General features: G+C 36.7%; 2 protein-coding genes across 8 annotated transcripts in view; one reads left to right on the top strand and one right to left on the bottom strand.

Annotated features, from left to right (window-relative positions):
- Positions 1–16,916, top strand: part of SDCCAG8 (SHH signaling and ciliogenesis regulator SDCCAG8) — a 112,252-nt gene extending 95,336 nt beyond the window's left edge. For 3 of the 6 annotated variants that reach the window (XR_004255172.1, XR_004255173.1, XR_004255174.1), the window contains one exon: positions 10,881–10,947. Coding sequence is in view for 2 of the 6 variants with exons in the window: in XM_032215214.1 (XP_032071105.1) it covers positions 10,881–11,007; positions 11,805–11,828 (151 nt within the window). In the remaining 4 variants the exon portion in view is untranslated. Of the gene's footprint in view, positions 1–10,880; positions 11,008–11,804 lie in introns of those variants that run through there. The other 3 variants (XM_032215214.1, XM_032215215.1, XM_032215219.1) reach the window with 2 other exon arrangements.
- A 780-nt stretch (positions 16,917–17,696) lies between these two features.
- The window catches only part of AKT3 (AKT serine/threonine kinase 3), a 169,983-nt gene continuing 162,352 nt past the window's right edge, over positions 17,697–25,327 (bottom strand). For both annotated transcript variants that reach the window (XM_032215221.1, XM_032215222.1), the window contains one exon: positions 17,697–25,101. In XM_032215221.1, the coding sequence (XP_032071112.1) occupies positions 25,016–25,101 (86 nt within the window). In that variant the 3' untranslated portion in view covers positions 17,697–25,015. The remainder of the gene's footprint in view (positions 25,102–25,327) is intronic.

Consider the following 25,327-nt stretch of genomic DNA (forward strand, 5'->3'; position numbering starts at 1 on the left):
CTTACTACAATAGATTGGTATTTGCTTGGGGGGGGGTATCCTTTACTATGACATATGAAGATTAATTTTGTGGTAAGGCATATTTTGATTTGGGTTACAGTGCAGGTATTTATGAAACTCCACAAAAAACAGAAGTGATTACATAGTACAGAAAATCATAATGCTAAGACTGGCTTACATCCTAGGTATCCTTGTGCCCCAGGTGTTCAAGGTAAAACTACTTTTGATTTCATGCACCAAGCCAACTACCTTTTTAAGATTTGGAGTAGCAGGAGCACTTAGATCCAGCTATCCAGCTGATATTTCCACAGGTTTATTTCTCATTTCTCTGGATCTGAATCATGGTTTTTAGGCTGCATTTATAAACGCTTTTACATTTGAAATTTACTTCTATTGGGCAACATTCCAACATTCTTTTCCTCCCTTGAATCTGCTTGGGTGTTGGGGAGAAGTCCCCAATAATTTCTCAAGCAGCAGATTTAATAGCCAGAGGTAGAAAATGTTAGCTTGCTTGCAAATTCCATTCTGTTAGCAGACAGAAAAGATTAAGTGCCATCACTGTTTTCCCTGCATGACATTTGAGTAGATTTAGATATGTATATATTTACATTTTATAATTATGCTAAATGTACTATATATTAATTTATAGAGTGTAAATTAATATGTCGTGCACAACTGGTACCTGTTCTGCTGGTCTTTAGCCTTGTTTAATCTGGAAATACAATTGCAAATTCATATGTAATAAACACTGAAGTCCTTAGCTGCTATTGTCACTTTTGTGGAACTTGCAGTCCCCAAAAACGTAGAATTATGCTAAAAGTTCCACCACAAATAAGTAATGTTAAAGTAGATATTCTTCCTAGTCAAAATAGGCCCTTGTTAATTTATTTTCTTCTGGGATATTCCTGGTATAACTTACAACCCTGAGCTTTCTTAGTGTCTTTCATTCAAATGCTTGGAAAGTTTTAGAGGATAATGGACATTTCTATCATTCTATCATTCCCATATCATCTTCTGGTTACTATGAAATTTACTGGCACCAGAAATATGTTCAAGAAGGAGGCACTTTTTCAGTGGGTCTGCTCGAGGTGCCTGATAAGAGCCTATTGGTTTTGAAACAACACTTTTGTGAAGGATTCCCCTGAATGTGCCTGCCTCACCTTTAAAAATTGAGTCAGATACAATGGTTGATACTATTGTGCCTGAACAGGATTTATTTGGGCTTCAATCCAAGGGAGCTTCTTGGTGTTCCAAGGGGTTCTAGAAGATAAAGATGTTGTGTAAGAGATACCAAGAATGCAGTGGTGGGATTCAAATAAATTTAACAACCGGTTCTCTGCTCTAATGACCAGCTGGGTAGGCGTGGCTCGATGGTGATGTGGGCATGGCCAACTCAACATCACTCAGGTCAATGGCTGCTTCGCCTTAGCGGTTACAATGTAATAAGGGATAACCAGAGAGGCAGTTTCTGTAAGCAGGGCAATAAAGATTAGACTAGAAACAACACCAGAATGTTTCCTTACTGCCTTCCTTACAGGATTAGCCCTGTAAAGTGGAAAAAAAACAAAAGGAGATTTCTTCTCTGAACTGCTTAGAAAGTTACCAACCGGTTCTCTCGAATAGGTGCAAACTGGCTGAATCCCACCACTGCAAGAATGCTGTTGCCATTAAAAAAAAATCACAGATAATGAATGTTCAAATGCACGCTTTGGAATAAGAATAATAAAACATATTAATGAAAGGATGGAGATGGTAAATATTAGCTGCCATCCTGATGCATGAGCACCAAGACAAGAACTAGACAGTGTCAATTCTGCTGAAGGACTAAAGTTTCAGGTGGCTTCAAGACAACTGCTGTGGGATTGTTGTGCAAAGTGGAGGCCCAACATGGGATCTGACTGTCTATCCACAGATAGGAAAGGAGAAGAGAAAATAGAAACAACCAGAAAGCAAACCCAAATTTGCTACCCGCAACTTTGCCAGTTAAGTTTTAACTAATGTGCTTGATGAACTTTTGGGGTAATTTAGTGGCAAATGCATTTTAGGCTAATCACACTTCTGTTTTAGCAGAAGCAGTACTATTGCCAGCATAGTCTCTGAATTGTAGAACTGTTAGGTCATAAACTAATTTACCGCATTCTAACCTACTTTGAAGACAAATGCAGGAAGAACAGTAAGTCTGTGTGTATGCATTACAGATTCCATTTACTTGATTAAACTGAAGTTCTTTCTGTCTTCATTGTGTTAAAAAATAGAAAAGTTCAGAAGAAAGAATAGGCACTGTGCATTTTATCTGATCAGTTCTGATAACTCAAAACTTATATGCTTTCTATATTTGTGAATCAAGAGATGTGGATATATCCAGCAGTATTATTTCAATGTGATTAGCTGCAATAGGCTTGATCTATGATCATGATCTAATTAGTGAAAGTTTGAAGAGAAGTAGAGAGGCTGGTGCAAGTCTTGGCTGCTTTGAAAGAAGCACCTGTGCTATCCTCCTCAAGAAGTCACTGTTCAATCCAGCTTTCTAGAAAATTAGTAACCAGTTTCGACCTTGCCTTCCTAAGATAACTGGTCCTAGTCAGGATTTAGTCCTGGGATTGAATTCGGTTCCTCTTCGTGATTCCTAATGGAACTGGGTAGGGGAGGTGCCACAAGAGCTCTGTGTTATGGGGTGCCACAGGCCTCAGCCTTCTCCTGTTGTCTATAAGAAACTGTTGAAAAAGGACATTTGCAAGCATGATATATATATATATATATATATATATATATATATATATATATATATATATATATATATATATATATATATGTTATATTTATGCTGATAAATAAATAAAGGGAGACTAGTATAGATCTATTTCAAGCTATTTAGCTCTCATCAGCTAGCCATACCCAAGTTTTTGGGAATCGAACCTGTGCTCTATTGCCTCCCAGGCAGGGAGTTAACCATTTGAGCTACAGAGAACGACTCCTTTTATCAGCCAGCCAGGGTGGGAGGTATATACATATATATGATTTTTACAACCCCTGGTAAGCCCCAATTATGGGAGGAAGCTAACTGCTTCCATCATCTGTCAATCGGCTCGTCACAAGAGTCCATCACGACAGAAACCCAATATTTTTACTGTTGCCTTTGTTATATTTGTGTTTTTTTATTTTATTTGTGCTGATAAATAAATAAAGGGAGACTAGTATAGATCTATTTCAAGCTATTTAGCTCTCATCAGCTAGCCATACCCTTACTGGGATTTGAACCTGGGCTATATTGCATACTAGGCAGAGATCTGGGCCATTAGGCCACAGGCTCTTATCCGTTATCAGCGAAGCCAGGGTGGAAGGTATCTATTAGATTTTTACAACCCCTGGTAAGCCCCAATTATGGGAGGAAGCTAACAGCTTCCATTATCTGTCAATCGGCTCGTCACAAGAGTCCATTACGACAGAAACCCAATATTTTTACTGTTGCCTTTGTTACACATTTTTTGTGTTATACTTGTGCTGATAAATAAATAAAGGGAGACTAGTATAGATCTATTTCAAGCTATTTAGCTCTCATCAGCTAGCCATACCCTTACTGGGATTAGATAGATCTATACTAGTCTCCCTTTATTTATTTATCAGCACAAATATAACACATATATACATACACATACATACATACATACATACATACATACAATCAGTTTATTATGTTACTTTTGGGGCTTTAATATTTCGTAATTTCGTAGTTTTTGGACTCTTCAGAAATGGTGTAATGTACAAGCTAAGTCAGTGATGGCGAACCTATGACACGCGTGTCAGTGCTGACACGCGTAGCCATTTGGGGTGACACGCACAGGATTTCATGTGATTCATCCTCGGCTCCTGCACGGCCGCCGAGGATGAAAGAATCTGTGCTGGAGGAACGGGGGGGCGGGACGTGTGATCTCCCCCGCCCACACTCACTTACTGTATCGCCGCCACCCCTTTCTGAGCGCAGGGGCTGCTGGTAAGGCGTGCGTGCCGTGCGCACACACGTCATCAGTGCGGCGAGGGAGGACCCGCAGGAGAGGAGCGCAGGAACAGTGCGCGCCTCTCTCCAGTCAGGCCGGCACAGAGAGTCTACTCCTGGGACTGTCGGTTACGACCGCACCACACTTATCTCAGTTCACGGCAGGGCTGTGGAGTCTGCTGCTTCCAGCTCCACGTCCTCATCAACATGCCGCTCCGGCCCGCCCCCGCTATGAATATTCATATTCTTCGCCCTCGCATCACTAGGAATATTCATAGCAGGGGTGGGCTGGAGCGGCATGTTGATGAGGACGTGGAGCTGGAAGCAGCCGACTCCACAGCCCTGGTTCACGGCACCCCAAACAAGTTCAATAATATCAAGGGCAAGATACGAAATCGACTGATGAACAAAGAAGTTACTAAGCAGGTATGTTAAATAATTTGTTTTTGGTTTATTAAATACAATTATATATTGCAATTATACATTTTTGTAGTTTAAACTATAAATTGCGCAAAATTATGTTTTTGTCGAAGTGACACACAACGCGAGTTATGCTCGATTTTTTGCCGATTTTTGACACACCACACCAAAAAGGTTGCCCATCACTGAGCTAAGTGAATGAATGAATGGTTGAATAAATAGGTAAACTAACCCTACTTTTTTTTTTAATAGATCAGTGAAAAGTTGGCTAGGTGCTGCCATCTGCTGTGATAAAAGAAATAATAGAATAGAATAATAGAATAGAATAAACTCTTTTCTTCCATTCACCAAAGATTACCTTAAGAGAACTTCTGCAGTGAGTTGTGAATTCTGTTAACATTTCAAGAGGACACAATTGATTTCTACAATTTATTGTCTGCATCTGCAGCATCTTAAGAAGTACCTTCTCCAAGATCTACTGCCTCTTTCCCTAGACTCTGTACGGCATGATAACGCCATTGTAGAGAAATGATTGCTAGGAATAGGGTATTATTTGGGGTTTTGTTGTTGTTGTTCGTATATTAGTCTCACAGTTAATACAATGTTTTGAATCAAATAACACAATACAATCAATATGAGATTAAAAGGCAAAACTTTGGAAGCCTAAGAAAATAAACAGGTGTCTGTCTAGCAGCCAGAATATTGGTTAGGTATTAGGAGAGTCCAAGGAGGAACTTGAAGACACAGGAATTTAAAAATGAGTTGCAAAACGAGTTTTTGTTGCGAATAATAAATGCATTCTGCATTATTTCTACTTCCAAAGAATGTGCCAAGGTGATTCTGCAAAGACATAACTCATTGATGTAATATTTCCCATGTAGTAAATATATGATTAACTTTAAGGCCGCCATATTACATAGATCTAGCATATCCTCCTCATCATATATTATATGGGTTTAGTTTTGAATATTCTACCATTTTCTGAACGTTGGCGACAAAATAAAACTTTATAATTTTCTTCTCCATTTTCATAGATAAAATATATAGGGTTCAGCTTCTCCTCATTATCAGTTTTATTTGAAGGAGTGGGTCTCTGAGCTTCTACAAAGTGCTGATATCTCAGATCAGAATGAGTAAAACAGCTTTGGAGGTTTCACATGCATAAATTTCCATCAGCTCCTGCTGATGCCCATAAGTCTCTCTTGGCTAAGCTCCAGGCTTACAAACAGAAGTCCTAGAGCTTCCAGAGCTCCTTGAAAGGTCATTTACTTCAGTTTTAAACCTCAATATCATCATCATAATGAGTACTGAAAACAAAGGAATCACTGGCATTCTTGGGTCATGTGTTGAAAACAGTCAGTGATTATATTTGGGCAAATGTCTACAGAGCAATTTTTGTTCTCAATAACCATCCTATTTTTAACTTGTCCTAGTGTACATTCACTTTTATATATGCTGCTCAGGGAGACACACAAACCTCTTTCTCCATCTGAAAATATTACTAGAGGTGTTATGAAGCAGGTACAGTAGTACGTTGCCTTCCCTTCAACAACTTTGAAGAGCAACCAAGGCCGCCATTCATACAACTGGGTTAGAATTGCTGGGACCATTTGAAATACTATGCACTTTTGCAAGTGAGCCTCACAATTGCACCATTGAAGGTGTATCAGAAAACCCAACAGTGATTAGAAAAATTAATATCACTGCAGCTGAACTTGCCATGCCACTATGCAACTGGATACCTCCTGCATAGTTTCATGTTGTGATATTTCACATGTCTTAGTGAACAGACAAGTGTTAGTGAACAAATTCAATCATGCAAGTGTGTCATTCCACAAAGGGGAATTATGTACCTCGCGATGTCCTCTATTTGTCAACACTGAAGCAACTTAGCTCCTGGGAGATGTATTTATTTTCTATTAGGCAGGCCATTTTTGTACATCTTCTCATTTTTAACCAAATTTACAGTGAGAAATACTCTGCTAATGATACGTGACAGTTTCATATCCAAGTTTTGGCCCTCTCTAATGGGATTATGTTCACCTCTTAAGACATTCAGACTTACTGATCCTGCACAAGGATATCTCTACAATCTAGAACAGGGGTGTCAAACTCACGGCGGCAGCATGTGACGTATCGGGAGTTTTTTCCCTTTTGCTGAACCGGGTGTGGGCATGGCCAGCCTGTGACACATCCGGCCAGCGGACCATGAATTTTAGAGCCCTGATCTAGAACTCAGTTTTAAAGCTTCAAGGATTGAGTCCCAACAGGCCTTTCTGCAGTAATGGAGGATATTATCTTGACATAAAGGAAGCCATCTATGGAGAAGTCCTGTCCAATTTTTCACAAACACATGGAGGGAGAGCGCTTCCACGATTCCCCAGTTTCCCATACTATTTTTGGTTAACATTGAAGTGGGGTGATTGGTTGGTGTCCTTGCAGTTATTTTAACAATTTATTTTTGTGTTGCAGGTATTTCATATTTTTCAGGACATGGTGGTCAATTGTTTCATAAAAGCATCCTTCATTTATTCCTGCCTGTGTTTTTGTGGGTATCAACCTGGAATTTGTCATTGGACTAATTATATTGATGTCACAGGTGTTTGAACATAAGGCCACTTGTTTGTATTATTTGCTCTCTGCTGCTGCTTTCTTAGCTGCTAAAACAACAGCCAGGCAAGCTAGTGAACTGTGCTATTCTTTGCACAGGCTGTCTGTACCTCTGCAGGCAAACAACCTCAGTCTTTCATTCCTCTCCCTTCCATCTGAGTCAGGACATGAACCTGACAGCCTTTTCACTTCCTGCTTACTCCCTTGGGGTGAACAGTGCTTATCCCAGAATCAGAATTTGTTAGTTCTCTGTATTATTATTATATACTTTATTAATTAAACATGAAACAGATAATGAATAAAGTATATGATGATGATGATGATGATGATGATGATGATGATGATGATGATGATGTTGTTGTTGTTGTTGTTTAATCAGCCTTTGGGGCTGGTTGGTAGCTCAACAGCTCGAGTCCTAACCAAGGACCTAGGAACTGTTAAGGTAACGTCGGAGGATATAAGCTGTTCCAAGTAGGGTGCTTTTTTGTAGAATCAGAAAGTTCAAGTTGTTATTATTATTATTATTATTATTAGTGTTATTAGTGTTATTAGTGTTATTAATATTAGTATTATTCATCAGAAAGGTTGCATGAACTGCCTTCTTCCTATTTTGGAGCTAGAGGGAATCAGTCTGTTCTAATAGCTGTTGGACTAAGCTTCAGACTGGGAGTTGTGTCCAAAGGCATGCATAGTAGTGATGTGGCTAGCAAGGCATGGTTTAAAAAAAAGTCATGGTGGCTGTGATGGTACAGTTGAAGTTCTGTCCATTTAAAAAAAAACAGCAAATTTTGATCACACCTTAATGGCCACCATCTTGATTTTTTTCACTATAATTCCCCAGCTCTCCTCAGGGTCAGGTTCCTACCCAAATCTCCAAGCTCTAGAATGAAGAACTATTTCTTAATTTCACAGATGTCAACCGGGAGGCAGGTAACTTTTATTGGCTATAGCAGTTATCTTCACAAGCAGGGATGGAGGGCAAAAAGATGCCTTGGGCAGAAGACAATCCAAGGACCCTATGCTGCTGCAGTTGGTCAAAGAAAGCAAGGCTGCTGTGGCTGCCATCTGCCTCTCCAGCTCAGCACTTTGGCTTTGGAAGCAGCTAGTTGTATTCCCAGTTTCAGAACAAAAACAGAAGAACAGAGATATAGCAGAACCAGATAGTGACACTTTCATGCTGCCTGCTGGGCTCACTATTCTTCTCATCTGATCTCAGTAGGAGGAATTGAGAAACAGGCACCATAACTGTCCTCAGTACTTGAAAGGCCCTTGCTTGGGACTAGGAGTGTGGTGGTCAGAACAAGTTGTCCCGTCACTAAGTGGCCGAGAGGGCTTCTGCTTCCAAAAGTGTCATGTTTGAACTGGCTATTTGTGGCAATAAATGGCTGTTGTATGCCCAAAAAGCAAACAAGCTTTCCAGAGTCATCCTGACGCCAAAATCAAAATAAACAAATCATTAATCAGATCCCCCCCCCCAAAAAAAAAACAGGTCAAACATCTGCTATAGAAAGTAGAGAGGAGATGAATGAAAAGGATAAGTCAGTCAAAACACGTTCCTTATTCAAGATTGAGTGAAGTAGGTGAACAGATTAGAATTGATTTACAAAGGCTGTTGTGGAATACAAATGAGAAAAGGGGATGCTGCAATGTTTGAACAGTAGAGTTAAAGAGTTTATAAAGACATGCAAACCTTGTTAAGCAAGAGAAATTCAGCATAAATCAATTAAAAAACAACCGCCAACTAAAACTAGATTAAGAATTAGAACAGAAATTGGAAGAGAAATTCCAGTGTATTGTTGATGTGGCTGGCATCTGTACTCCTGGTTCAAAAAAGCCTTTATTCTTGTCTACCTGGAGATTTGACTCATAAAATTAGAAGGGGGCAGACATAACCCATGAAATTTCCCCACTACTTAGGCAAGAATTTCAAACATCACTGACAGATAGTTGTCCAAATAGTTTTCTGGGAAGCCATGTAAATCAATGAACTCTACCCTTCAAAAATATTACATCAAACAGTTTTCGTAATATACAGCCTGAAAATGCCCTTGGATTGCCAAATAAGACATATCCCAAAACTTTTTTTTCATAGTTTGCATTAATTAATGACAGTGTCTCATAAAATGTATGTTTACCTAAGAGAGTAAAAGAGTAAGTTGAATGGCTCCAGGTTTTGGTTTTATGCATCTCCTTTCGACTGTCTCAAATATCTATTCTGTAGCTATTATTTTAAACTATGAAACAATAGGAATTTCATTGCTGGCAAAATGCGTAGCGGGTCCAGTCTATCATATAACTGATAACATTTATTGTGACTTGTTTGCACCAATTACTGTTTTAGTAACATTACATTGCAACAATTCATTGGAAGCTAGTTCACTTTTTTTAATCAATGAATGGTTTGACTCAGGGGCCACCACAGCCATTCTATAACCAGGAGGCAGATGTTGAGTGGTTTTTTAAAAAAAAAATTACATATATGTTTTATGTTTATCTTGGCCTGATATATATGTAGCTTGGAAGGGAGGACCTCATTTAATTAAACACATCAGAATCTCAATAGATCTAAGTCCAGATTATACTTTTACAATCAGTTTCAGGGTTCTAAGTAATAGACCCTAACAAGCAAAACTCCGAGGCAGATGAATTCCTCAAATAGCTTTATTGGCTATATCTTATTGGCACAGATCTGATGAAAACCAACTGAAGGTTCCCAGGTTTCACCTAATTAAAAGTTTTCTCTCAACCTCAATCAGTCACATGGTCCAATCAGAACACTGTCTGGTTGTCTGAAGACCTCACTCCTCCTTTCTCTAGCCAGGTGTGAGAATGTCCTTGGTTCCCAAGAGAAAGTATTTTATTTTGGCTACAAACCCCCAGCTATCTTTAATCCCCTCTCCCTATCCTTCAGCTCCAGTATAGCAACACTGAAGCTCCAAGATGGCTTCGGTCAGGTCAGCTTCAAGGTGACATCAGTATTGTAAATTGTACCACTTTATTAAGTTTTAGTTAAAGATCACACTTAGAATACTACCTCCAGTTTTGGTTAACATATTGTAAAAAAGATGTTGAGACCCTGGAAAGAAGGCAGAAAAGAGCAGTGATGGTGATAGCAATAGCAATAGCAGTTAGACTTATATACCACTTCATAGGGCTTTCAGCCCTCTCTAAGCGGTTTACAGAGTCAGCATATTGCCCCCAACAACAATCCGGGTTCTCATTTTACCCACCTCGGAAGGATGGAAGGCTGAGTCAACCCTGAGCCGGTGAGATTTGAACAGCCGAACTGCAGTCAGCTGAAGTAGCCTGCAGTGCTGCATTTAACCACTGCGCCACCTCGGCTCTGATTAGGTGTCTGGAAGCCAAAACATATAAAGAATGGTTGCAGGAATGGGGTAAATCTAGTCTAGTGAAAAGAAGGACTAGGGATAACATAGCAATGTTCCAATATTTGAGGGATTGCCACAAGGAAGTGGAAGGGTCAACCTATTTTCCAAAGCACGAGAGCAAGACAAGAAGCAATGGATGGAAACTAATCAAGGAGAGAAGCAACCTAAAACTAAGGAGAAATTTCCTAACAGTGAGACCAATTAATCAGTGGAACAGCTTGCCATCAGAAGTTGGACAGTCACTTGTCTGAAATGGTGTAGGGTCTGCTGCTTGAGCAGAGGGTTAGACTAGAAGATCTCCAAAGTCCCTTTCAACTCTGTTATTGTGTGTGCTATTGGATAACTTTTCTTCAACAAGCTAGTAAATGTAGCCTGGCGATGTTTCCATAATCCAAAGAATACCCCTTGCAAATTTGCTCATGCTTTTTACATTTATAATTCTGTTCTTTTTTATATATTTGATCCAGATTACATCAACTTGACAAGCATTGCCAGTCTTCTGCCCAGCAGCTTGTAGAATTACTCAACAAACAGAATGAGTTATACAAGGAGCGGCAGATGCTTACAGAAGAGGTGGATTTTCTGCAGACTCAGGTATCTCTGAAAACCAGGAGAAATATTCATGACTTTAGTTCATGCAAACCAATTTTTCCTTTTCTTATTTATGGCTTATTGATACACCATGGTTGATTGGCATTCTCATTCCTTATTAAATCAGAATTTTTAATGCTCTCCACCCCTTCTCTTCTTTTTCTTTTTTTTTTCTTGTGGAACTACTGTAGAACTGCTGATTTCATTTCTTTTGTATCTTAGTCCCATTTTGAGTTTCTGTTAGCATTCAGCCTCTATTTGTTTTTGCAGCGGGTAATTGTGCCCAGTCATTAATATGATTCTGTTTCTATTGGCTGCGCTAAAATGGTAAAACGGGTTGAGGAATATTCATTGCCATTCATAGCAGTGGTTTATAAAGATGAAGAAAACCATTTCGCAAAAGTGCTGTAATTGTTTTAAACTTGAAACAAAAATCATCTGATTTGATACAATTGGCCATTCTTTGACAAAATCTCGTCAAGGTGATGTATTCTAACATAAATCTGTCACCTCTTTTGAAGGGAAAAGAGGCAACTATAGATGTTTCCTGATACAAGACTTGTGCTATTTGCTGTTAAGCATGAGCTATGTTAAGAAATCATGGAAGCCTTTTTTTTACAACATGTTGTTGTGAAATGTAACTCTGTACACAATCAATACAAGAAAGAGATTTGAAACCTGTTTATAGGATATACATTCATTGTCAACTATCTTTTTAAAAAAGTAACAGAAAAATCATGTAAGATTGCAGATTTCTACAAGTGGTAAAAGTCCATCTTTTGTTGTTTGTTTTCTTTCAGTTATCCTCTGTCCCACAGCCATAGTTGAAAACGTTTCGGGGAAGACATCAGAGAAGAAAAATGCCAATCACCTTTTTTCAGCATAAAGACCTGATGTGCTTATATCGTTAAACATTTGTCAATGTCTTCCCTTGCTGGGAAAGTCATCCCATCTGTCTTGGACTCAATAACATTTTTGTGCTCTCTCAAGAAGACAATTCTGATTGTTTATACTTTTAGATGATTTGACACGTGCAGTCTTTTTGGATGGAACTTGAAACATGCAGATAAGTTATACTGGATCAAAACCAGCTTTAAATGCAGTATTATCCCCCCCCCCCCAGTGCTCCTCATTTTTATATCATTTTTTACCCTGACTAGAGAGGTACGCACATCACCTTTGAAATAAATTAAAGTATTATTGTCCCATGGGTGAGGAACAGTTCCCCCAATAAGGTTGAAATCTGTTTCATCTTTGCAAGATGATGAAAAATTTCTTTTCCTACAGCTCTGGAGCTTAGTATTGTTGTAGTCTGCAGTATTTATAAATGATTGCTTTTCTATCTGAAAGATCATAAATGCAGCTCTCTGATTGGACTGTAGAGTTGTTTGCACTAAACCTGGTGCTTGAAGACATCAATAATCTTAGATATTAGTTTAAAAGTCAGATAAATGACATTCTCAATGGTTTTATAAATAATTCGATGATCGTTGATTTTTCATGTTTTCATATAAATGAGTAATATATATATAATATAATCCCTAGACAAAACTCTATTTGAGGTTGGAATTCGTACATACATCATATTCTCCTTAGAACTCGATATGATGGTAGCAAACCTTTATGTTTAATAAATGTCAGTCTAGGCAAACATACATGGTTGGGCTGAATTGAAAGAACAAAAAAGAGATGGCAGTGGAAGTAGCTGATTTTTCAGTCCGTTTGTGGCTTTACCATCTGCCTAGGACTCACATCTATAAATAAGTCTTAAAGTATGGATTTGTCCTAGCACCACAAAGCCAGCATCTTTGCCGCAAGTGTTCTTCAGCAGATACAGGATATGAAAGAGTTGTGCTGTTCTGGGATACCAGCACTGTTTTTGATTTGATTTTGTTGTGACAATCATAGGCATATGGAACTGCCAGCATCTCTGACCAAATTCCCTGCATGTTCCATCTCTTGGAGCAATTTTCACAGAAAAAATAGTTTACCTGTCCAATATTAGTACCTTAGTCCTCCACCATCTCCCGAGCAAGTGGAAAATGTTCCTCAGCCTGGCTTCATAATTGGTGAAGAAGGAAGAAGGGAGGTTATTAATATTCCCAGATTCTGGAAAGGGGCGAGGTTGATTAAAAATAGGACAGGTTCAGAACCTATGCACATATCTGGGAGAAAGGGAGCTGTCTGTTGTTCATCAAATAGTTATTACAGTATGAAGAGAATGAAAACAACTTCAGCCTAGAAAGCTCAGAAATTGGGTTTGAAGATTTAGTAATCGCCTTCCTTATTTAATAATCTTTGTGAGATTCTTTTACTTGACTGTCAGTAATGTATCAGAGGCAGATATGAGAACCAATTCAATTGTTTCTGGGTTCTCTCTGGAGAACTTTAGCTGCCATAAAGCAGGAAACCTGGTTAATTTTACCCTCTCCTTCCCACTGTTTTGTGTTCCATAGCATGAAGCAGACTTGATATTCTGGTTGTCCAGTCAGGGCAGAAGCCTCATTTTAGGTCAACGGATTATTCTTAAGAGTTTAAAAAACAAAGTGTCTGGAGAATCAGGTTTCCAAGCTCTCACAAAAGAAGCTATAGCCAAAGAGGCCAAAGACCAGAAATGGATGATCCCACAGAACCAATTGGAGCCAAATAAGTCACATCCTTCCCCCCCCCCGCACCCGCAAAGACCACTTTACCTCCACCTTCCTCCTCTCTGCAGGGTATAATATCTAAATAGAATGTTTTCCATTTTCTTGTGTAAAATATCTTTTTCTGCTGGTTCTCATTGTTCAAGGCAGTGGTAACAAGATGGAGACTCTGTAGTGAGGGCATGTCAACAAATGCTGAATCAGGGCAAGAAAGCTGTGGAGCTGAGCCTTTTAACATTTCTGCTGGAGAAACAATGAACTATTTTTTTAAGTTGGGGGAAAAAGCACAGTGTGGCAGAGGGGAAAAGTGTGTGTGTGTGGGAGAGGGAGAGGGAGAGGGAGAGAGGGAGAGATCTTTTATCCTGCAGCTTAAAGATAGTGATGATGTAGAAATATTACAGCAAAACTGTAGTTGGTCTGTTTTTATAAGAAGACACACATGTATTTTGAAGCTGAAAATATCTCACTCTATTTTAAAAAAGTAAAACATTGTATTTGCAAATCAAGATATTAGAATCTAAAGTTGTATTTATATTCAGTGCACCTAGATTCCATATAGCCCCATGTACATTCTTCCACATTAAAAAACTAAATGGATGTAGCTCTGTACTTTGCTTCTAAATAGGTCCACCTGCCAAGGAAGCATACATTTAAAAAACAGGGCTAATATGGAGGTTGATGTGGGGTATCCTGAGCATCTAGAATGTCTTGAATGATGCCCATGATGGTTATAGTCACCAAGGTAAGAATTTAATAAAAATGTGAGAAATTAAATCAATGTTGGACTCCTAGGCAAAAGTTCTAATTTTATTATAAATCTACCTATAATCAAAAGTCGACTTGGGATGGAGAGAGTGCACAAACAAGTGGGTTGACTAGCAAGAGGAAAAATGTGTCAGCTTGTAGTGGGGAAAGGAAGGGCAAGTATGACAACCAATCTTTGATCAAAGTCTTAAGTTGTTGAACAAACTGACTTCTGAATAAATATTGCTAGAGCTATAACTGAAATGTGACATTTGGTTGCAAAATAGAGATCACAGGACTGCACAGTATTGTTTCAATGCAGAATCTGTACCAAATAATAAAATGAAAGTTCTTGGAAATCAAATAATAATTGACTATTTGATAAATGGTGACTCATAGCAAGGTTTTAGTTATGATTAAAAATTATAAATACTGAATTGTCCAAGGCAATCTTATTTAAACCCTTCATACACAGTGCTTTAAAGGGTGCTTGGAAATGAAGAAGGACCAATAACACATTTGCTTTGGATATTAATTAACATGGCAATAATTTCATTTCACCCTTATAAATATGTAATAAATATTTATTAAATACATGAATAAAATGTTTCTTAATATTATCCACCCTGAATTTTCAGCAGTAGGATAGATTTAAAAAAACAACCCAAATAAATAAATGTGTACATGCTTGACAGAAGTAAACAGAAGTGTAACATTATGTCATTTTATAACTAAAAATGACTAGCAAATATGCAATTATTAGAATTTCCTGGAGCAATAACTCAAAGTCTAGCATGGAATCTTAATTTATGTGTTTTAATTGGAATAGTTACATACCTCTGGTCATAAAATGTTTTCATGGTATAATAAATATTGACTTAACTGAGAAATCATGATTACATATAACTAAGGCACAGTCCAGACAAAGTTAAGGTTTGTGATCCCATTGATTTCAGTGGGAAGGTTCCAGCACATGCATAACCCTGTTTTTCCTCTTAAAATATTCTTTTTACCATTCGGTGTCCCTCAAGAATTTGTTCCCACCTCACCTAACCTTGCATTCATTCTCCAAACTCAGCAACCACTATCTTCCAACTAGTAGTAGTATTTTTCCTAGCTCTTACCAATCTTTCAGATATTTAAGATCCTACATGTATTTAGACAGAACTACATATTTCTGCCTGTATTTTTATTTTCCATTACTTCCATTTCTTTCTTTACCAAGTACACATCCTTTTATTCCTTTGGTTCTCTTAAGCATTCTGCTGTTAAATGTTCTGAGTTTTGCTAATCTGTTTCTCAAGCATCCCTGGCAAATATTTGTTCACACATGCTGATTCATTCTTGATAAACGTATCAGGTGATTACTTACAGGTATAAATGAATTCTCACTTGTAAATGATTACAAACAGAATTCACATACTGTATTTCTTTTTGTCAGTTTAAATAAGACAGTTCACATGTGAAGCTGATGGTAAAAAACACTAAGTACGGATTATGTAAATGAACACAACAACTGATTGTTGAATCTCTATGCATTGATTCATTGCTACTTGAACTCTCATATGCTATTCTTGTCTTCTTTTAGCATTTCCAAATTGCCTTAAGTCTGATTTGACTTCTGGCCACTGAGTCTCTGGAAACCTGCACTCCTCTGTTTTTTCAATTCACTGTTTCATTTGAGAATGTTTCCTCTTCCAATTGGGCACCTGATGACTTCAGCAGTGTAGATACTAAGTCTAAGTTCATTTCAGGTATAAAGCTATTCTGGAGACTGTGGTTTCCAATAATTGTGATCCATAAAAACGGCATTGTTTTATTTTGCAATGAAAACTTAAAATCAAAGCAGTTTGAAAACAGGGTACTTTAAAGGCCAAACACTAAGCTGTTTAAAGAGCCAAACATTGTTGTAAGTGCCTGACTAAAAAGTGTGATCATTGTTTGGGAACTCATCATCCAAGCAATTCAGAAAAAATCACTAAAGATGGACCTTTTCTGTGATGGTACCATAATTTTTAACTCTTCCTCAGAAATAGATTATTTTTCCACTTTGATCTGCAAAAACTATTTTATTGCTACAAGTTTCAGTTTCTACAACAGTTTATCCCAGTTAAAATACTTGCAGCTACTTTTTTATACTGCGTTACCATATTTCAATGCTCTATTTCTAGTTCTTGCTGATTATATAATTAAATTGTATGCCTTTTTGGATAACTTTACAGAAGAGTGGGGTAACTGTCTGGCATTCTTTCTGTAGCAGATACAGCAAAGGTCTGAAGATCCAGGATGAAACAACCTTACAACAATAGAACTGACTGCTATTAGATGGGATAATAATAATAATAATAATAGAATAATAACAGAACGACACAGTTGGAATGGAGCTTGTAAACAGTCCAACCTCCTGCTCAAGCAGGAGACCCTATACCATTTCTGAGAGAATTCCCAGAAGCTTAACCCATGGGACTTGAAATTCCATGAAAGCAAAACAAAATGTATATATAACAGCAACATTACATTATATAGAGAAAGTATTTTTGAAGGCATTCAATCTTTTGCCTCTTAAAGAAGTGTGGTGGTCAATTTGACAAATATGATACTGTGGTTTTGTTGTCTCAAGTTTGCATTTTTGTAGTCAAAAGAATACTAAGTATCTATCAGATCTCACAAGACAGTCTGGTGGCTTCAATCTGACAAGGTTGAAGTACAAAAAGTTAACAAATATTCATTCCTTTCCTTATTGATTTTTAATGCTTATTGAAAGCGGTAAGAAAAAACCCTCTAGAACAACGAAGCATCTTTTCTGAAATCTCTCTCCTTTTTTTAAAGCTTTCCATTTCTAGATCTTGGAGATTTATTAAATGATTGATTGCCTTTAAGTCAGTTTTGATTTCTGATAGGGCCTCAAGAGGGAAATCTAAGAAATCCTACGGCTCTTGAAATGCTTATTTATAGTTTTTAGGATTGTATTCTTAATATTACAAATTTGGAAAACTTATTTCTTAAAACAATTTTGGAATTGTTCTACACAGAGCAGTCCAATGTTTGAAGTAAATTAATATATATTAATTAAGCAAATGAGTCCTTAACTCCATAATTTTGAGTCAGGCATGAAAGAGTAACAGAAATGAGTGAATGGATGCTATACTGGAATCTTATGATTTTCCAAGCTACTGATGTCTGGGACAAACTGGTAATTATTACTCATGATTTTGCAAAAGCAGAATCAGTATCAGAATGCATAGTTTCTCATCAGTTATTGAAGCAAGCACCTTACATATTCTTGAACTGCTTTTTTGTGTTCGTAAGCCTGACTTTATTACTTTTGCCATTTCTGTAAGTTTCCATTCATAATTTTTATTATTCATTCCAAAATCTTTCCTATTTAACTTGTATTCTTTTATACATGGAATGCATTTCCATAATGAATGCTATGCTCTGATAATTTCAGTTAAAAATAAAAATGTTTTTCTTAAATGTGTCCTCCAGCATGCTTTTCTTACAGTGGCTGTGTATGAATTATACAACAAATTCTGCATCTGGTTTCCTTCTGGCTCCTTCATTCCGTTCCCATATTTTTTAGACAGTGAGCGTCTTTAAACAGTGGGAATCTTATATATAATTAGTATTTAATAAATGTTCTTAATTACAGAATTATCTAAAAGGAGATATTTCCATATGGGAGAACAGAGCAGTTTCTTGATAATTTATATGAAGACTGACATTGTGCACCGTCAGATGCACAATGAAGCGATGCACACACTGTCAGAAGAAAGCACCAGCCTTTTAAAACTATCGTCTGTATATCTTTATGTTCAGATTTATACTTTAGAAAGTCTACACTTCAGTTATACCTGCTGTAATTCAAAATTATGTATTTCAGTCATTTCAACAGAGTATGCAATTTCTTTTATCCTAAAACAAAGTGGAAAAAGAATTGTAACTTTATGTGCATATGTATTTCAAAGCAAAACCAACAACATAGACATAAATTTAACAGATTGACATTGTGCTTTATTTATACTGTGTGCATAAATAAATACACAAATGAGTGTCCCTATATGTAAGTGTAAAACTAGTAAAGATATGTAATGTACAAAAAGTAAATAAAAAGCCCTGTAGTTATTTTAGATCCTTATGGTCATATGCTAAAGAAAGTAGCCTAAGTACAACTAAGTACAAATACAATTGTTTCTTGGACTTAGTCTTGTCTGCTTAATATCCTTAACTATACAAATAGATTTGTCAGGGATTTTCTGAAAAAACTAGCAAGGTCAAGAAATTTCACAGACTCTAGAGCTAAGGGAAGATAATTGAATGATCAATTTAGAGTTTTTATTTAAATAAATATTTTACATTTCATGCTTACCTGTAAATGCACTACCAGGATCAAGATAAGGAAATTCTACTGTAGACAGTACAAACAGTAGCAGCAAAATTGTACATTGAGGTGTAATATAGAGACCCTGCACATAGTAAGGAAAGCTTACATTTTTTCACTCCAGCAGAAGCACATGGCCTGTGCAAGAACTGCCAGCTTCAAGAAGTGACACCTTCCCCCATTCAAAAAGAAAAAAAAAGTATAAAACAATACTCTGCAATGAGCAAAATGTATTGGAAGAATCATGATGGGAAGCAAAGCTGTGTGCAAAAATTATCCAGATATAAACCAAAGTCTTTGATGTCGTCAAGATGGCTGCAGTGTTAAGAGGACATCATGTCCTGGAAGCAAGTATAAGCTGGAGCCAACAAGATACAATGAAAATACAATTTCTTGAAAGCTCTTGTGTCAGGGTAGCAAAATTCAGAAAAGGCTGTAAGACAGTAGAAAAGCTACAAATGTATTGTGGCCATAGTGTTAGTTCTATTTTTTAAAAAATACTGATGTATTACTTGGGAAGACTAGCTGCCACATTCTGAAGGATTATTTCATATAGGAACATGAATTCAAATCCCAATTGCCTTTAAATCAAACCAAATGATATAAAGCTGTGACAAGTTTAGCCAATCTGATGAGCTTCAAGTATTTAGGCCTTTCGATTTCCATCATCCTATCCTCCTTAGCACAAGAAAGGAAGGGGATAAAGCTTCTAGTGCTGACTTGGGTCTGTGGACAACACACTAAATGCAGGCAACTGATATAAAATAGGATGCCAACTTTGGAGATTCCCCCCACTTATTTATCAGGATGTGTTATAGTAGGCTGCATCCAACATTAGATGAGCAGGCATGCATTTGCTACATTCCAGCCTTTGAGAAAGATTTAGGGAAGGAGGATAGGAATGTTAGTTCACTAGCAGATGTCAGCCCAGTATTAATAATATATAAATTCAGAGGCAATTTAAATATTGACTTTTAAATATTTTCTCTATACAAAATGGCAAAAGTTCTGTTCTTTATAATATGGACTAATTTGCAATTCCATGGCAAATCTGTGATTTAAAAAGACAGATGCTATTTGATTTGGAGAAAATTATGATAAGGCTTTCTATAATACTGTCTTTTATGTAGAAAAGAGGTTGCCTTCTCTTTCCGCCCAGAATTTGTCAATTCTTTCTGACAATGGCTGTCATTACTATAGGCCAGTCACACTCTCTCAGCTAACCTATCTCATAGGATTATATGAGGAGAGACTCCTTTTTTGCTACTTTGAACTCCTGAAGGAAAGATATACAACAAAAATTATTCAATGTATATGGCCATCTATTAATCCCTTTTCCTCAATGACACAATATAGACACAATGCAATATATTAAAGAGTTAAAATAGCAGAGGCTCTTCTGGTTCATCTCATACAGAACTTGGTTTAATATTATTTCCTACTTTGAGGCTGGATGTTAGCGTAGTGCTCTCAGCAAAATGCTGTAAAAGTGCAAGTTCTTTTTGAGATCCTAATCCATAAGGCTACTGGGGAAGTAACAGAATCATAAAGTCCTTTATATGAAATATATAACATATAGAAACTACATGGTACTGAACCTGTTTGGTGCAAGCCCACTGATTCCAGGAAAAGATCTCTGATATCACAATGAAAAAGCTGTAGGATTGTGTCTGCAAAGAAACTAATGCGATACCACACATTGCTTGTATTGTTCACTGCTCTTTGAAACTTCAGGTAAAATAAATTAATTTCATTAATTATAATCACTTCAATATAAAAGGAATATATCACTATATTTTGGATTTTGTTCGTAAGACACATGGTTTTAGTGTTGCCATCTAGTGCCAAAAGAAAGCTGGTTTTTTGTTCAGCTGAGCACATATTCATCAAATTACAAGTTCCTTTTCAGGAAAATAGCAAAATTGAAAGTTGGTTTAACTTTTTTCATAAAACATTTTATTGTGTATATAGTAGCACTGCCCTTGTCTGAAAATTCAGGGGATGGTGAAAGACATTAATGATCTCATAAATGTTCAGGAGATCATCTAGAAGTTTGAAGACTAACTCTATGATACTTCTATAACTTCATTTGTGAATTTTGCCAAAAAGAGCAAACGGCAAAAAGTGTTATCAAAGTATTCATTTATAGTAATGATCTAAAAAGTAATCTATGATGTAAGCAATGAATACTTCAGAATGGTAGAGCCCATTCACTATTGAATATGAATGATCTTGGAGTAATGTCCTGATCCCATCAGTGTTGCACAAAATACAATGTGTCCCCTGGTCAATACTGCACTCATGATGAAATATTCTGTCTGAAGCCCAATGTTTGCACCCTGCAATACAGATGGGATCATTCAAATGTTTCAGGTAACATGCCTGTACAACAAGATGATATATTTCTGATCCTTTGGACAAAAGCTACTTTCTTCTGAACTAGCACATTAGGTTGGTTGGCAGGAGGAATTCAGAAGAGTTAATATTTATAAATAACATTCTCATATATCCATATTGTATATTGAGAAAGGGTGAGACATTGAAGCCTTGTTAAAAATCTAAAACTCTGTTAAAAAGTGAGTGTAGCGGGAAAACTGAATTGAGCCTTATTCACCTAATATTGGTGCAACAAGCATCCTAAACGAGACAGCTTGGTATTCAACAGATAAGAAAGAGTACACATTAGCCTCACTTTATACACAGCTACTCATTTTCTTCCATATTAGCATAACTGGTCTATGTTGTTTTTCATAACATATTAATAAGCAAGTTTTACTAATCTAGAATCTTGTATAAAATATCCCTTATACAAAACCAAAAAAAAGATCACAGAAATTCTATTTTATGTATTTCAAGATTTCATTTTTTCTTAATCTCCATAATTCTACTACATTATGTTCCCTGGCCAACACATCAAAACTCAAAAAGCAATGGGTAGAAACAATTATAATCAGATAGGATTATGACTAAAAAAAATCAAGTCATCATAAAAATAGTATTAATGATTTAGAACGTAAAATATAATATTTATATAATGTAAAAATGGGACTGCATGGAATGTTTTTTCCTCTATACTGACTGACCAATGGCATGTTTACAAAAATAATTTATCATTGACCATCACAAATAGTGCAGGAGTAATGGACTTTAGACACAATGAACAAAATTTCCATGTGGGCAATATTCCAAAAATAACAGACTTCTCCCTTGTTTGGGGAATGGTCTGGGCAGCAGTTGCTGCTAAACCCTCAAAAATGGATATGCTTTCTGTTTAACTTCTGGGAGACAGAAAATGCAAGGTTGGTCAGGTGGGTGTATATTGTAGATACTTAATGGTGAGTTCCTGGGAGGGTCAAGGAGAAAAGGGGCTGAGAAAACCTGGCAGACGATGAGAGGAGGAGCGGTGGGGCTGAGCTGAGGAAAAAAGGCTGGGGAGGTGCTCTGAGGAGGAGCAACAGCTGTGACTCCTTCCCCTTCCCTCACCTGCAGCTCTGAACACTGCTAGAGGAGCTAGAGAGAAAAGCGTCATCAAACATCCCAAAGACTGATGCTAGGAACAACTACCTCCCTTGAAGGGCTGTATCTGAAAGTGCTTTTTCCTGTAGTCCATCTCTAGGAAGGGGAGTGAGAGCAAGGAAAGTGGGGTGTGGATGGTGGGAGGCAGGGCAACCTGAGAGTTTAACGGACATTCAAATTGAATGAATACCCCTTTCCCCTAAACAGTCTGTTCAATTGTGGCTGCTCTATACTTTAGTACTGAACTATATCCTCTTAATGATTATGTGTAACATAATTATGAGTAATCTAAAATAGTCCAAGCACACATTAATCAATAAATGTTTTGAACTGTGAAAAAGCATGCCTGTTCCAATCCAGCAAGACTGATCCATGTGCAGACTTTTATATAAGGGCTGCACAGGAGAAGAAATGTATCTTATATATGTCAGGCTTTTTTATTAGCTTGGGCTGGCATATTTCAAGTAGGAAAATGATGATAGTACATGACCTCATTCATTTGGAGTATGAGACTCCTGACTTCTCTTATTTATCCATGGCAAAAGGAGAGAAGTGGTCCTAATTAACTTCCTTGTCCATCTGAAGAGCAAATAAATTTTTGCATATTAGTACTGCTGAACTCAGAATACTTCAACTATTATTAAAGAAACAGTATACTTGTATTTAATACATAGTACTAAGACACTGATCATAAACTAAATTTCTCATTCTTTCTGTCTGTTCCTTACTGCTTCCCAATTTTTAATAAATGCAGATGTTGTCTTATTCTACAATCATTCCACACAAGAGATACACAGTATTTCTGACCTACTATAGTATACAATGATACTTACCTTATTTCTTTAAAGCATAGATTTATCCTAGCTGCCTGAATAAAATGCCCACATGCCTCTTGATAACCCTAGCACGTTCCACTGCCTGCAGTGATACTTCAAAGTATGTACATTTTCTGCATCAAGAGATGGATACAATTGCATGTAAATATTTTTTAAAGTCATGAGGGCAGTTTTCATAAGACTTAGACAAGTCATATAAGAGCTTAAAAGATTATAGGAGTTACAAAGAATGAAGTCAAGAATCATCAGTTATAATCCCACAGATCATCCTTCAGGGCTAATCTGGCATGCACTATTACACTTACTAGCTCCTTTAGAAAATCCCAACTCCCATCACCAAGGGCCATGTCATAAATTGCCTTTCGTCACATGTTTATTTTTTAAAATCTTTTAAATGAAAAAATAAATATTCAAACATCCTATTTAATAAATATTTTGAGAATTAGGTTTACTAAAAATGTTGCATCTGTCATGGCTAGAACTAATACGGTATTTTAAAACAGATACTCCTATCAATCTAACTAAATGTTTGAAACTTTACAATGCATTTCTTGTAATCACTGTGGCCTTGGTAACTTAAAATTTTTGAAGGTTATCCAACTTCTATACCACATTCAACTTCAGTAAAGACTGTGCAAACAATTGGGATACATAGGTTGGGGATTTTTTTCTCTTGATCATAATGAAATAGTTTAACTATAAAAACCAAATTCTAAATACAAGGTACACTTTCAGAATTTTAACATTTTCATATAGAAAAAAGTGCATTATTTTGTTCAGCTTGTACAGTTCTTCTGTACATTATAAAATAAATTGCAAGCCTCTTCTAGGATGTAGCAGCATTGCAAACATGACACATACAATCATTGTCACTAAAAAATAAATACTACTGAAGTGTAACAAAATATTCAATTAAAACATCTGAAGAAAATAAAACTAGTTCATAAACTCAAAAAAACATAAAAGGTAAACAATTGTTTACCTTAGTATACAAATTTTGGTGAAAAGCAATGTTGTTAAGCTTGTCTAAATTCTTCAGCCTCCAGGGGTGATGAATATCAACGAAGAAAAAGGAAAGCACAAGACACAAATCATAAGAGGTTGAAACATCATCACTTGCTGCTTTTATGTGATAATTTCTTCCATTTAAATGTCCCATTCTCCATAATTGCACATGAATATGGAAGTCTAAGTGGGAAATTGGTAATCCCAGACTTTTTGCTTCTTGGGTAGTATCCAACAGTTAAAAAATAATTATATATAATTATACATATATCTATCTATCTGTGTGTGTTTGTGTGTGAGTATGTGTATGTACACGCGCGCACACATACACACACACAATTATAGGTCCTTAGCCTGAATGTTTTTATCCACATGTTAAAGGTAAAACTGATTCAAGTGATGGCATACATCTACCAAAAGCTTGCATATGTACACAACCACCTTGTAATATTCCCTCATTCTGTCAAGCTCCAATCAGCTTGCGAAAACATCCAAATTAATGGAATTAATTTTAGAAGGGAGCAAGAACCGTATCACAGACCGGCATGCCCTTTAATCTCTGCTCTGGGAAGGCAAGAGAATAAGAGCTAGTTGTGCACAAATCCACGCAACTGAGAATTTGCCTTCTAATATCTGGGGAATGCTTTTTGCTATGACTTTCATGCTGAGATAGCAGTAACCGCAGGTCAACTTAGAACAATGTAACACCTCATGCAGATAAACCAAATAGGCTGATTAATCAAAAAAGGAAATTGGTCAATTTGGAATGATTTCTGAAAGTGCTCTGCTCTCCTAAATAATAACAAGGACTGGTGGTGATGTTCAGGAATCATTTTCAGTGATAAATTGAGTATGTCTCTATAGCAGGAATACAAAACAGGAAGTTATTCCCGGCCACTTGCAGAATAAGAAAACTGAGGGAAATGTGGTCGTCTCTCATTGTCCATGCAGTCCATGCCATCTTCATCATCTGTGGAATTGAAGGTTAAAGATAATCTCATAAAAATGACTAATATGTTCCTCTTTATTGAAATAAGGAGTTTTGCACATATTTTATTATTAGAATGCTACCATCCTAAATGCATTTTTCTTAAGATTAGTTCAATGAAATGTGAAAAAAAATCACATTTTTCCTTTCAAATTTTATTGTTGGAAGAATTAAAATATACATTTTATATTTCAAGTTGCCAATTAAA

This window comes from Thamnophis elegans, chromosome 4 (genome assembly GCF_009769535.1).
Source record: "Thamnophis elegans isolate rThaEle1 chromosome 4, rThaEle1.pri, whole genome shotgun sequence".
Classification (NCBI taxonomy): Eukaryota; Metazoa; Chordata; class Lepidosauria; order Squamata; family Colubridae; genus Thamnophis; species Thamnophis elegans.